We start from the raw sequence: 15,138 nt of genomic DNA on the forward strand, positions 1-15,138 counted from the left end.
TGATTGGAGTGTTTTTATTTACGGAGATATTAATATTGTCTATCGTTTTTCAAGTCGTAGTTGGTAATTGTTCGAGTTATTCCTCGATAAATACCAATACGAATCATAACGAATAATTATTTCCCCTTTATATATACCCCTTTCCTAAGACACTCGGAGGATAGCTCGAGAAATTTCAAGAAATAAATTGCCACGGAAATACACATAAATGTTTCGAGAAGGGAAAGCATCGGAAGTGACCGATTACGCATCAATCCATGATAATTGCGCAATATTCGAGAAGTGCTTTGTTTCGTTTCTCCAATATTCATAAAGGCATCGATCCGCGAGGAAAAGTTTCTCGGAATAAAACACAAACGATCGAGCGGCGGAACGATTGAAGATTGAATTTCTTCCTTCAATTTTCCAATAAGAAATTTCATCGTACTATATTTATTCCTAAACAATCAACGCGTATAAATTAACGAGTTCTCGAACCGCGAATCCGCGTTTCGCTGAAACACTATTTGCGGGGAATGAGAAACCGCAGAAAGTTCCCGCAAAGAACACCCCGTTGAACAATTAATTCTCTAACAACAGAAGAGAGAGAGAGAGAGAGAGAGAGAAAGGAAAATAACAAACGAAGGAAATAAAAACAATATGAAAAATTAATCAGAAATATCGGTTTCACGGATTAAGCAAACAATATTACGTAAGGGGCGAAAATATCGGGGGATACTTTTACAAGTTTGACAAAGAGGGTGGAGGGCATCGATTTTCAGTCTTGAATTTACGATCCGCAACGGCGCAACTTTTCTGCGGTTCGTTCGTCAACCACTCGTCCTCCCTTTTCACCATCCTCTATTTTTCCTTTTCTTTTTTTTTCTAGGAAAAATGTGTTGTGAACGCACAAAATGGGGAAGAGGAGGCACGCGTGGCCGAGATAATTCGCGATCCTTTCATTTTCATGTAAGGCAAACAGAGAAGGAAGAGAAAAACATAAAAAGAAATGAAAGAAAGAAAGAAAGAAGAAAAGAAAAAAGAAAAGAAAAGAAAAGAAAAGAAAAGAAAGGAAAGGAAAGAAAATAAAGAACGGAAGAAAGGGAAGGGAAAAAATGGCCCGAGTAAATTCGACGGAATATCGAGTTGGCAGATATCAATGGGAAGGACGACCACGTGTGTCCGCGGACGGGGTCGAAACTCGGCCCAGATTCGGAATGTGGGTCGGGTCAGCTGCATCCGTGCATCCCCTGGGGTATGGCCGGGTGCTGCAGAGAGCGCGCCACGTATTCGGTGCACTTGCAGGTTTGGGACACGGTCATACGTGACACCCGCAGCTGACCGTCATGCGTCCAATTTGAATTGATAATTCGCGTAATTTCTGCTCGACTCTCTGTTGGCATAAGGTTGGCGTAATAACGAGGCGAACAATTAATTGGCCGCGGACCCAAGCTCCCGTTCTTTGACGCACCAAATGTTTGTCCCTCCGCTTCACAACGATGACTTCCTCGCTTTTCACCGATTTCGTTCACGCTCGTGTCAGTAAGTATACGCGTGTAGGTGGAAATTGTTTGTCGAACGGATTGAGAGTGACGCAATTGGCCATCGAGAGTTTTTCTTCTTTTTGTTTGAACGAAGAGAAAGGTATTCTTCCATTTGACTTCTTCTTTGATACTGTTTGGTTATTCGATATTATAGGCACGAAGGAATTTTATAACGATTTTATATTACGATCTGTATACACGCAACGTTTTCCAATGTGGTTCCTTAATTTATGAAAGCAATTTATTTGTTTTATTTTCGTCTATATTATATTCGTGTCTATTTCATCGATAAGAAAGATCATAAAATGAATCAATACATGCAAACATAACAAACATAGCATACGAAACCATAACCGGCCAACATCGTCGCTTAGAACGGATAATAACTTATATATCCATCGAACATTTTGTATACCAGCCTAAATTCAATTATTCCTCCAGCTGGCTTATCAATATAATTCTATTCAATCGGGTGTAAGAGAGAGAGTGAAGCGTATAGGAAACGGGAAGCAGAGATAGAAGGCACCGACCCGTGGAACTGGTTGCATCGTGTTTCCCCTCTATCCTTTATCGCGGATAAAGCGCAAGGCGAGAGCAAGTTGTCACGCGAGTAGAAACGGGACAAACGAGAACGCGAGAGACAGATGGTGGCTCTCTTTCTCTCTTTCCCTCTCTCTGCCATCTCTGTCTGATTCTCGAGACCCAGTAACACGTACATCCGCGTGATTATAACGGCACCAGGGCGGCTCCGGGTCTGAGTAACTGGAGGAAATTTGCGGTTCGAGCAAACAACGAAACGAAGTTAACTCCGTCGTTTAACTGGCAACTTTTGAAGCTGCCTCGCAGTATTCCGCCGCGATACGCCGCGCCCTCGATTCTCTCCACCCCCGGCCGCCTCCCAATGCCGTTTACGTAGGCGTTGGAAAACAGGATTTGCCTCGCCAACCGTATCTTGCTTAACCCTTTCGAGAAACTTTCGATAAATCGCAGCGAATTTAACGATCGCGAAGTGAACGCCGTTTTATCCCAAACAAGTGAATTGGGTCGTCGTTGAATCATGATAAATCGTCGAATGAACGTGTATAAATAATACAGTCACGTTTGTGCGTCATCGGGGTATATTTGAACGCATTCTTGTTAATAATGCGTTGGTAAACATTTAAAAAAAAAAGGAAAAAAAAGATTACAGAGAAGAGGGTGCTGAAAGATGCAGAGATTTCGAAATGAGAATCGTGGAATCATTCGGGGAATGTATATTTGTTCGATGACTTACCTCAGGATTACAGATTTTATATTTCGTGTTCCACGATCTACCTTTGCACGGTTTTCTTCTGCAGCGCCTCTGCTGTCGAGAAATCCCTCCCCCGCAGCTCCTGCGAAGTAATAGAGCAAACGTAATTAAAAAGAGAAACAACGTATTAAAAGACTAACGAAGAGCGTAGGTGAAATTTCTGACACGAGTTTTCGTGTGTAACGAGAATGGAAAGAGTTATGCGTCTCTCTTGAAGATTTTATAACAACGCGGAGAATAACATTATTATTAAGATGAGCGAGGATATTATAAAAATATAACGTTATTTACTTTGTTCCCTGCGAAAAGAAACGTATTCGACGAAAAATATACATTTCCATCGTTTCTCGTTTCTCGTTTCTCTCTTCTCTTTCTCTCTCTCTCTCTCTGAAATTTCCACATTTATGAAAATACATCGCAAAATTAGAACGTGTAACCGGAAAATTCGAAGTACCAAGTAAAATCATACGGTTTCCTTGATCGCGAACGACTCGTTTCGAGAAATTTAAGTGGCACTCGAGCTTCCGGTACATATACGGGTCGGTAGCTCGCACTCCTAACGTCCTTACTTGGAATTTGTTTCAAAACGTGGCCACGATTTTAAGATCGCAAAAGCAACGATAAATGAGCGCATCGATTGAACGAACAAGAGAATTTTAATTTTTCAAAATGTTGGAAAATTACGACGACTCCCTCTTTCCCCCAACATTTTTAATAATCGTGTCGAAGGAGAAATGGAAACGAAGATTTAGAGGATTGAATGTACGGCATCGTACATCATACAATAAGTTCCTTCGGGAGGGCGAGTGCAGTTCACCAATGGTAAGCGTCATAAATTATTTGCTGGTGCAGTCTGGGCCGCTTCTGGTCGGCTGAAAAACGAGCTGGCCGCTTCAAAGGCCGCCACCGGAACTCCACCACTGTCGAAATGAGTTCTGAAACGTTTAACATTCCAGCAGCGTGTTGACATACCGCAACGCGATACTCGCACCCCTCTCGATATCCATCCTATCTCGTGATCGAACTCGTTGCTTGCAATCCTAAATCCCAATGATTTTTTTAAACTTATATCTTCATTGCGGATAAAGACGTTTTCTAATTTGTTTTCAACTTTTTGCTCCCAATTATTATGTAGATTAGATAATACATTGGAAATGGTTGATGTCGCGAAGAAGTAATCTTTTGACCATTTTTTTTTTCTATATAGTTGTAAGAGACAAAATAATATATTTCAAATTTATAAGAAATTAAAAGTAGGAAATAAGTAATATCTTTGTTGCTTATGTAATTATGAATTTCCACGAACGAATCATAATATTTTAATGTCGTAAATCGAATGGCGACGTTATTATTTAATCATTTTGCATTACGAGAAGAGTAAACATGTGATAAATCCGTTTTACGTTTGGAAATTGGTGCATAGCGAAGATAACACTAGGGTCACGGTTATTTACAAGTAACTAACAAAAAAAAACGTGAATTATCGTTCATTACGTCATTTTAATTACTTTCATAACTTATGCTTATGAATCATTATTATTAAGGTCAAAAGTTGTAGAGATAATGACGAGTTAAACGTGTCTTTCCTATTGCAACCAATAATTAAGAGAAATTCTTGACTTATTTATGCAAGATACTGCGCATATTGTCTATATTTTCAATATTTATATCAAATTATCTAAATTGTTTACCTTGAACAACTGGACCATTTGGACCATGGTGACCATTCGCCCCATGCGACGCTCTGAAATCAAACATTTTGCCATTTTAATACATACTATAAAAATATATTTGATAAAATGGACAACGCGTGTATGCTTGTTTGATAGAAAAATTCGACGTGAAATTAATCAAAGATTATATTTCCCAAAATATTCTCATCTCGCGAAGCGTTACTTTTAACGAAATTGTATCTTGGGCGAATAAATTTTTTAGTTCTTATTTATGAAATGTTTGTTGTTTGTATTGAATATACAAACAAAACCTTTTGACATGCAAATTTTATTCCGGGTTAATTACGAGGGATAAATTTAATCCAAGAAATTTTCTAAAATCACTTTTAACTCGTAGAAAAATCATTTATATAACGGTAAATCGATGATGGATTAAAGGATTTTATAAAATTTTGAATTAAAAATTGACATATACAAGAAAAACCTGTAAATATTTATAAACATATTACACTAAAATTAAAACGAATATTACAAAATGAAACGAGAAATAAGTTGGCTTATTCTTATTTTTCAATTAATGTTTACAATTATATCAAAGCATTATTGAAATACAACATATTTGAACTTAATTAATTAATATTTATGAATGTTACGATAAATACAACGATGAGCAAATACTTTATATAACTATTGCATTAAAGCAAAAGCGACAAATGGTGACATCTGTGGCGAATACGAGCAAAGAGAAACGTCGTTGAAAAATGTCGGCACATCCGACTCGTCATTCCACCGTATTTCGAAATCCAAGAATAAAGAAGAAGAAAAGCTGGCCGATAAAAATGCCATCGTAAAAACGCCGATATATCAAAGTATTTAGCGTTTCTTCACGAGGCTGGAAACGAAGAAATCTCGTCCGTGGGGCGGACAGGAGCCGGGTTGCACATCGATATCCCTTTCGGAGCAATAAGTTCGCCGTGAGACGTGATAAAAATTTTCGGCGCCCCGATACCGAAATGCTCGGCACGTTCGCAGCCGAACCGAGCGGATTTCGAAAATTCACTTTTACCAGTCGGCCGAGCCTCGTCGAGTTGAATTCCACGCTAGATATTTCGTGTTGGCGAATGGTTTCCACCATCATCGTTTAAGAATCTGTCGAAATAAATCGGCAAGATTGACGAAACGTTTCCAGTTTAAATGAACTTGGTTATTTCTCTCTTTTACTTTTTCCCTCTTTTTATTTCTTCGCGATGTATTCTCTCTTCTCTTTGATTCTCCACAGTATTTTCTACGTGAAATTATTAGATTAAAGATTTAAATATTGAGAAAGATTTTTAAGCAATTTGTTTAACGAAAATTTTAATAGTAATTGAATAGTAATTGTGCGTACCAGAATTTAAATTAATTTAATTCTAACTGTGATTTTAATGCGGTTTGCAAATGGTTAATACTACGTATATATGTGTATATTGCTTGTAAAATTGTAATTTCGAGATATTATGAATAGAAGAATAAATTGGAAAATATCGATGATTTAATATCGGCGAGTATGTCATTGCTCGTTCCATGTTACTTTAGATAGAATTTCTATGGAACATATTGTTAGCTTTTCCTTTTCGAAACGGGAAATACGCGCGTCACGTTTCGCGATCGCGGAGGGTTTAACAAATACGACCCCGTACATCCTTTACCCTTCGTAACGAAGTTCGTTTAGTTATTGCCCTCAATTGTTTTGGGGCGAGCGGTTTTCAATTTTTTGAGGAACATTCGATTCACCCCCTCTTTTATACATCGCATTGTTCAACTATTTCGACCTTCCTCCAGAACGAGAAATTTCGAACCGACTTCACGAACTTTGCACGAGAAAATAAAAAAGAAAAAAAAACGCAATCCCCCGTATGAAATTTGAAAAACATTATTATTATTATTATTATTAACGTATTCCATTACGATTATCATGTTTCTAAAATTTGAACGAATTCAAAAGTTGTTCACTTCGATTTGTTGTATTGGAAATTTGGAAAAATATTTTATGCTGATAAAGAAAATATGAGGTGTTAATGTAAGTTAAAAAAAAATAGAAGACGTTTTAGAATGTATCTTCAATTATTATGTCAATCGATTCTTTAATCGAAGAAATCTGATTTCTAATTAACTTCATGCATATCGTGGACACGATTATTAAAATTTACCAACCCCTAAATCCACGTGGAATCGTTAATTCTTGCGGTTCCAGCTTAATCACCTTTCGAATAAAATATGGAATATCTTCCCAACAATTTTCTTTCGATATCGCTCTCTTTACCCCTCTTTACGAGCTATCCGATAATGAGCTGTTGTATCGGCTTTCGGCCGAGAGAAAGAGCAGCAGGGGACTCGACAATTAATCCTTTTTATCCGACTGCTCTTAGCAGAGGTTGGAGAGACTGGATCAACGAAAAGAAAAACGCGGATAAAGGGAAATAGAACTGGAAAAGAATGAAAGAGAAGGAAAGATAAATCGAAGAAGTGAAACTCCATAAAAAAAAAAAATAATTCAGATAGAAGGGAAAGTTATGGAGAAAGAAACTCAAAGAACAATTGAACGATATAACAAAAGTAATCGAAGGGGTGTAAGGAAAATATATAACTTTCAGCACGTTGAATCGAAGATTATCGGATGTTATTTTTATCGATGAAAATTAATTTTTGGAATTATTTCCTTTTCAATATTCGATCTTTACCTTATATTTCTCCCTTCTTTATTTGGTGTATGTATCTAGGTATATGTATCTAGGTTGATTACGCTGCCTATTTCCCGACACGTTTAATCCTGATGCGAATACGGCGATCAAGTGTAATGGGTGATAATTTCACGCTCGAGTAAATTATAATGGCGTGAATTTGAGTGGCTGAGTTTGGTTTAGGTCCTCTTTATTCTCGTACTAATTGACCTATTCTCTTTCGCCTTTTTTTTCTTTTTCATAACTAATTAATGTATGCAGTTAAATAATAGATGAACAGAAATATTTCAAAGAAGATTGAAAAATTCAAGATGAAACTATCTCCTTGCTTATTTTTCTCGGTTTACTAACTGAACCGTTTTAATATTTGTAAATTTCTTCCCATAAAATGAAAGTATTTTTTGAAGCACGATCGATCTGATAATTACAAATAATCCTATTCATAAGTTATGAGATATTTACTACAGAAATTTTTCATAAATTATTCTTATAATTACATTTTACAAAGTCCTTTGAAAATTCTTAATATTAAAATTGCTAATATTTCCTCGCATATATCAAATCAACATATTTCCAATAAAAAAAAAATATCAACGAAATTTTATTTATATTTTCTACGAAAAATTGTTCGTTTTTTCCCTAACGATATAATAATTTCAATTTCAGAAGGAAGAAACAAGGAAAACTTGTCACAATTTATCTTCAAAGGATACCATATACGGATAATTGACGAAAAACCAGGGATATCTCGACGAAAAAGGAATACATTGAATATATTTTAACGACATCTATCCATCTTTTTCCTCTGTTTGTTTCATCGTCGAATTTTCACGACACAAGATCGATTTTCGCGGAAAATAATTGAAGCATCGATCTGAAACGTCGCAACAGGACGATACTCGGCCCCGAAAAACGGACCCCTCGTTTATCTTCCCTCTTGGCCGGTGGTCGCGGGTTATTTCGCGAATGCAAAGTTTTGCGTCGCTGCTACGCGACGCGGTGACAGCAGTCGAGGATACGTGGCGCGTTAACATTCGCGGAGTTGGTTCATTAAAAAAGCGGGGAACAAGCTCCGGACCGCGCTCATTTGTTAAAAGTTCGCCGGCTTGTTCGTTGTTTGAATCGTTGATTAAAGAAGTGGCGGTCTCTCGTCTCATTTTTTATGGGCGCTCTCCTCTACTTTCATCCGTTCTCTCTCGTTTCTCTTTTCTTCTTATTTTTATTTTTTTTTATCGAAACCTGCGTTATTTAAATAAAAATTCCAAGATATATTTAAGATTATTATTAAAATTAAGATATGAATTTTTTTATAACAAAAATGCTTAAGACTTGTACCATCTTTCAATTTTCTCCATGAGAATGACAAAATTTTATTTCCTATCCTCGTTTCAATTACAATTAATATTTTCACACTGATGGTCTAAATTTACTTTATACACTATTCCATAAACAAAAATCACAACAATCTGTATCCGATAGATCATCTATTCGAGACATCTATTCGAAAAAGAGAAATAAAGCTTGCAGGATTTCAATCATCCAACGAATAACTTACGATCCATTTCTCGAAATGGCTCTTTTTCAACCGAAGAAATCAGCCACGAGTTGATTTCCGCGTTGTACCGGTCCGCAGTCGGAGAAAATTCATCGATCGAAACGATCCACGATGTCCAGGGGGGGCTGGATTCGTTTCGGCGAGATTTGTCTCACCGATCATCAGTCCTACGGGGTACGGTGGAGTGCAATAGCGGGATACAAGGTGGCTAGAACGGTGACGTACGTATATAGGGCGGTGCGAAAGCCCGCATTGCGGAATGAGAGATCGGCTATCGGCCTATTGCCCTGTCCTCTCCGCTCGTTTATTTCCATCTTGCTCCCCGTTCCTCTTTCTATCCGCCTGTCTGTCCCTGTATCCGTCTCTGTCCGCCACTCAACGCTACTCTTTCGTTGCCAATTTGTGACGAGATTCACAGCTGGAAGTGATAGCGATGCGTGCGTGTCAGATAAGAATCTCTTTTGCCCACCACGGGGGTCCACCCCCATCGATCCTATAAATTCGACCATCCGATCGTAGATTTAACGACGCCTAAAACCTGCCTCCTACAAATTATCGAGAATTATCTAGATTCCTAGATTCTTTATGAGTCTAGATACATCAGGATACGTCAATTTTTTTATTCTTTTTTACGTTTGAGATAACCGAGGATATTTTTCATTCTCTCCTTCTCTCTCTTCGAAAATTGGAACATTTCTCCCGGAACGATTTTAATTCTTATTCTTCTCTCCTCTTTACCTATTTAAGAAGAAAGCATTGAAAATTCCGTTTCATTGCATAAGAACGGTTTTGTGCGCCGGTCGTTCGCGTGAGCGGGGATTATTAAACAGCTGTCTAGGAAATTAAACTCGCGATTCTCGTAAATAAGACGTTCCAATGTTTCGAGATAATTACAGTTCTATATCCGTAATTCGAAGCGAGGAATATTATCATAAATAAAGAGAACGGTATTATTCCTCTATTTCATACTTAAAGTTCCTACCGCTTGAACTTCCGCCACCCATTCCGCTAATTGAAATGTAACTTTCCCCTCTGATCTCTCTCCGCCATCGATCCACTCGATCCATCACCACTGCAAACACGTGTCGCCAACTTTTCGGTTAGTTCCAAACGATTTCGAGGACGAAGATGTCCAAGGGTGAATATCAACGACTACGGTTGATCCAATAATTAATGGGCAATTTCTTTCGAAGTCGAAAGAAAGCTGCGGTGGAAAATATCCATCTTCTTTGCATATTGCGTTTGTATCCCGCGTTGATCACAATTTCGCATCTATTTGCTTCCAATATTTATGCATGCGAATCTTCGCAGTCACGTGCAGTCGCACTCGCTTAGTTTTGCGCCTCTCTCGTTCCACGATTTTGCATATGCATGCGTGAACGCGCGCGGCACCACGCGTTAAATATGCTCCGTTGCGAGCCTGTTATTTATATAGAGAACTCGTTACTATTATTTCCCACGAATCGCTGATTTTGTCGATTAGAAATTCTAAAAAATGGATTAGTTTAATTTAGAATTTGAGAAATTGTCAATGAGATAAAAAATTGTTTCAAAACGAATCGACACTTTGAGAAATATTTTTTGGTAGAATCGATAGCAGCGTTATCGATACAGGGGGACGGAATTTCTTCCGTCCCCCTTAGTTTCGATAAAGATTATTCAGAGAGTGTTAAAGCACTCTCGATCATCTTTGTTTCGCACGCATTATCCTTAACTTAAATTCTCAATTTTCCCGTAGCAAGTGCGACGTAACGTTAAACTCCTTCTCGGTGGTTAGCCCGAAGGGGTCTCGGCCCAGACGTAATCCAAATTCCTCTGAATTTCAAGCGGAACCGAATGCGATAGCGACGGGGGACCGTTTAAACTCCGCTTTGCCAACAGAGCTGATCCTCGCGACGAAATGACTTCACGCATTCGCGGCCGCTCTTCAAAGCATTCCGCTAATTTACATGCATACAAGCCTATACCGAAGTCGACGGAGACTTTAATAAAATCAAGCAGAACGGAGATAAAAGCATCGGTGGAAGGGTTGCGAGAAAGGTATTGAGAAATAGAGAGAGACAGAGGGGAGAGAGAGAGAATGATGGGTAGAGTGGAAAGCGTGTTGCCAGAGAGTAACGGGCTATTCCCAATTCCCACCCAATCTAAAATCAATCTTAGTTCGTGCTCTTAGACGAACTGGAAGTAGGATTCTAAAGGGAGTCGCGAGGGGGTGCGGCGAGGGTGAGGTTCGACCGATCACTTTTAGGCAGGCTTGCAACTCTGCATTATTCAAACTCCACCGCCAACCGAACTAGAGTTCTGCTGCCACTCTCTAAAGAACACCCTTGTGTCTTTCTCTCCTTACTCCCCCTCTTCTCTTTCCACCTCTATTCTAAGTTTCATCCGGTTGCTTTCTATTCATTTTCTTTTTGGTAACCACGTTTTTTAATTTCGTCGTCTTTATCAATCTCGCTGTAATTTCAATACTTTACTCGAACGAAAGATGATAACGTTTAAGAAAAATGTAATGTTGAAATATTGTTTATCACTCGAACATCGAAGTCCATCGCGAGTATAACTTTACTTTATGGAATCTAGATTGTAATCTTTATCACAAACGCGATTTGATATTCAATCCGTATCAAAGTACTTCGAAAATTACAAGGATGCTCGAAAGCATAGACGACAAGTTTCGTGAAAATTTAACAGATGATCGCTTAATAATCCATGCTTTTTTATTCGAAACTCGACGAAACGACGTTTAAAACGCTCGTCTCCTTCCGTTTGTTTCGAAAATTCTTCAGAGGGTTCGTGCTCGCGAAAAACCAGCCGCACGAATTACGAGTTTAAAGCGCGTCGCGCTCCAAATATTTGCGTTCATGCTCCGCTCGGTCGGCCATGGAAATTTCGCAGGGTGGTATCCTCAGATTATTCGAGAAAAAAATAAACACTCCCCTTGCAAAAAATAAATATTAAGAAAATTACCGAATCCTTCGAATCGCGTTCGCCTCCATGCCTGCCTCCATTATTCGCGCCTTTTTGCTAAGCTTCTTTACGCGCAAAAAATAGGGGGTATAAACATCTCTTTGAACGTTTTACGGCGTCTCTTGTCCTTTTTTTTTCGTCCACTAATCTTTCCACTCTCGTTCTTTTCGTCTCGTCTTTTAATTATTTAAACGTATCTTTTTTTAATATATAAGACATTATCTTATTATATGTTCGATTGGGATGTAGTAGATTCTTAAAATAATTTGCGAATTGATCGAGATGGTTATTAAAATATTATCAACATTCACATTTGCAGTGTTCAATTATAAACATATTATATATTATTCATTTAATAAGAAAGTTTAAGATAAATAATAAGTAAAAATCGTTTAAAAATTCATATTGTGGTCGCTTAACTATTTTCAGAATTTGATTAACTGAAACGATGTCGGATGGTAACCGATTAGAGATTATAGAAGTTTATATAATCTCGAGTTCAACGAAAGCTTAAATTTTCGAAGCTGAACGAGCCGAGCCAGTGTCAGGTTAAAAGGGTCGCGTAATAGGCTTAAAAAGACTGATGTCTTAAGCGGGGATAAAAAAATAAGTTGTGGAAATATATATCTGATGGCGTGTTGGCGGAATGCCTCATCCACACGCGTAATAATATTCGCAATATTCTTTATGCGCTTCGGCTGTCCGAAAATGAAATTTCGATAGGATTTAACGGGTCGTTTGCTGCCGATGTACGAAAGAAGGCGTCGGCATCCTTGGAGGAATTTCGATCGGTGATAATGGAATCATTTTAACGACAATGGAAGTGAATGAATATTGAGGCGTGAATAAGAGATACCTTATTTGCATTCGAAGATAATTTATAATTGCTTTCGAATCTTCTGTCTGTAAACGAATTATCTTTCGATAAGAATTCGTATGGAGATTTTTTAGATTGTTATCCCGTAATGTTTATTTATTCGAATAGAGATCAAGAAAATTGATGATTCGAGGATTCAACGCCTCTCTCTCTTGACTGTAAAATCGTACGAGTCATCAAGGAAATAATTCTGCAACCAATTCCGTTCTCCTTATTTTTTTTCTTCCTTTCAATATAGCTTCAAATTGTTGCGATTCTGCACAACGGAGCGTATCTAAGTACACGCATCGTATAGATACTATATATTTACGGCTGCAACAAGATATTAGTCTCTACATAACGTTCTCTCCAAATAACAGAATATCCGTACATTAAGGTATCAGAGTAATGAATGCACGGATACGGAAAGCTCAGTTATTATTCATCAGTTTAATACACGAAATAACAGGTTCGAAATTACCTTTACATTTCGAGAGACGGGTGAAGTTGAAGCTAACCTATGCATAATTACTAAAACAGAGGGACGCGAAATCGTTTCTCTCACAGTCAATTTCCAATCGAAACCCGTCGGCGGCGCCGCCGAGTGTTATCTTTTTCACGCTGCTTCCCGAAATGGAGTTGTCCGCGAACGCTGGGAATAGAACGGGTGATCGGACTTTTAAACAGGATCCTCGCGGGCGTCTGCATTATTCACACGGCTCCTCTTCCACGTCGATGCTCTCGCCACATCCAGCCGTTCGGGACGCCATTCTCGCGTGCAGGTGTCAATTTGTCCCTCTCCTTCCTTCTGTTTTCGTCTCGGATGCCTTCCACCTTTCTCCATCCTTCTCCATCCTCCATCCCGGCCCGAATCCTCTTCCTTTCCAGAACGGCGCATTAGACTTCCAAATTATTGAAGGCAACAGCAGGAAAGACCGAGGGGAGATCGCCTCTTTCCACCTTTTTCCACTTCTCCCTACCATCTTTTTCTCTTTAACCACGCTTGTCATCTTACCGTCCCTCTACCGCTATCCACGCCTGGCTAATGGAGCTTCTAAGATCGAATCCGCTCGATCGGTATTTTCCTATCCGTTTCCAACGCAGCAATGGATCGGTCTTGGACCTGGAAAAGCCAATCGTGGATGTCACCCAGGGCGGACATCGTGCCGGATGCCGCCGTGCCACCTGCCCCTTCATTATCGATGCAAACTCCTCGAGTGGGACCCGTGTCCTCGGTCACCGATCGGTTTTGTCCCGCTAATGCTACGAGACCGACCGTCCTCGACCAACCCTCTCCACCTCTCTTTTCGCGTGTCACTGTTAATCGTTCTCTGGGAAATTGGATTAGGCTGGTTCGTGGAACGCCCTTTGCTTGTAATGGAGGAAATAGATAGCTTGTCCTTCTTTCTTCTTTTTCTTCGGGGGAATAGATTTTAAAGTCGATAGAGAAAATATAAATTTTTTCACGGCTGTAAATGGTATAAGAATTATTACGTCGAATGATGCAAGTGTAAGTGTACGATAGAAATGTTGGAGGATTTTCGAGCGAGAGTACAATTTTAAGGGAAAATCTAAAAAATAAATAGTGCTTATCTGTGTTTTTTTAAATCTATCGAACGACGAATGGCCAATCTATACCATGGCCAATGTAAAACACAAATTTCGGTGTCGAGAGTGAATACTGGGTTAATGGAATCGGTCAAGTGTAAGTTAAACATGAAATAATTTTTTCAACGAAAAGTTTTATTGAATAAAATCGAGTAGACTTTACTTACGCAAAATTCGTAGCGCTTTTGTTATCGCAAAATTATATATTTTATTATATTTTTAACAGTTTATATACCGTTTCATTTTTCGTAAAATTATCATAATTATCATAAATTTTTTTCTAGAATAATAGTAAAAAGGAAAATTTTTTTTCACTTTCTCTTTTTTATCATTACACAAATCGATAGAAAACTAAATAAATTTCAATAATACCGAACGATATAATACGATATCGATGAATTTAATATCGAATTCGTGGCACGGATAATCGATTGCGCTCGTGGTTATTAAGCCACGAATAATGTGAATAATGTTTGGATACAAAACAATGATTTGATAACGCTTTATTTCCCTTGTATAAGTGCCTGTATCTTAATAAACGTTATACTCCCCTATTATACCGAATGATTCCTCAGTTTTCCTAATAGGTATTATTTATTCATTCAGTCGTACTAATATTTTCACGGAAAATTATTCTTTTACATCCCCGTACCCTAGATCCACGATAAAATTGTTACAAATTACGCGTATATGTAAAACACGTTTATTCTCACACGCTTTCGTTTCAACCGCAATTATAATTTACCCACTCGCGATACAGTTGAACGATCGATAATTCACAAACGGTTGAAGGCAGGTCTCCAAATACGCAACACAATTTCCATTCGAGTTATCGCTAGTTGTTCAGATTACGTGATTAAAACGTGGGGTAGGATTCCGTGGTTTTAATGAAACACGGATGGAGAGGATATTATACCGTCTTTTAAATAAATGATTTTCGATGGT

At 38.4% G+C, this 15,138-nt stretch overlaps 1 protein-coding gene across 2 annotated transcripts in view; it reads right to left on the minus strand.

Moving 5' to 3' along the window:
- Nucleotides 1-15,138, minus strand: part of LOC107994300 (protein madd-4) — a 187,460-nt gene that overhangs the window by 58,365 nt on the left and 113,957 nt on the right. For both annotated transcript variants that reach the window (XM_062087273.1, XM_062087272.1), the window contains 2 exons: nucleotides 4,506-4,558; nucleotides 2,797-2,896 (listed from right to left, as the gene is read on the minus strand). In XM_062087273.1, the coding sequence (XP_061943257.1) occupies nucleotides 2,797-2,896; nucleotides 4,506-4,558 (153 nt within the window). The remainder of the gene's footprint in view (nucleotides 1-2,796; nucleotides 2,897-4,505; nucleotides 4,559-15,138) is intronic.

This window comes from Apis cerana, linkage group LG1, assembly GCF_029169275.1.
Source record: "Apis cerana isolate GH-2021 linkage group LG1, AcerK_1.0, whole genome shotgun sequence".
Classification (NCBI taxonomy): Eukaryota; Metazoa; Arthropoda; class Insecta; order Hymenoptera; family Apidae; genus Apis; species Apis cerana.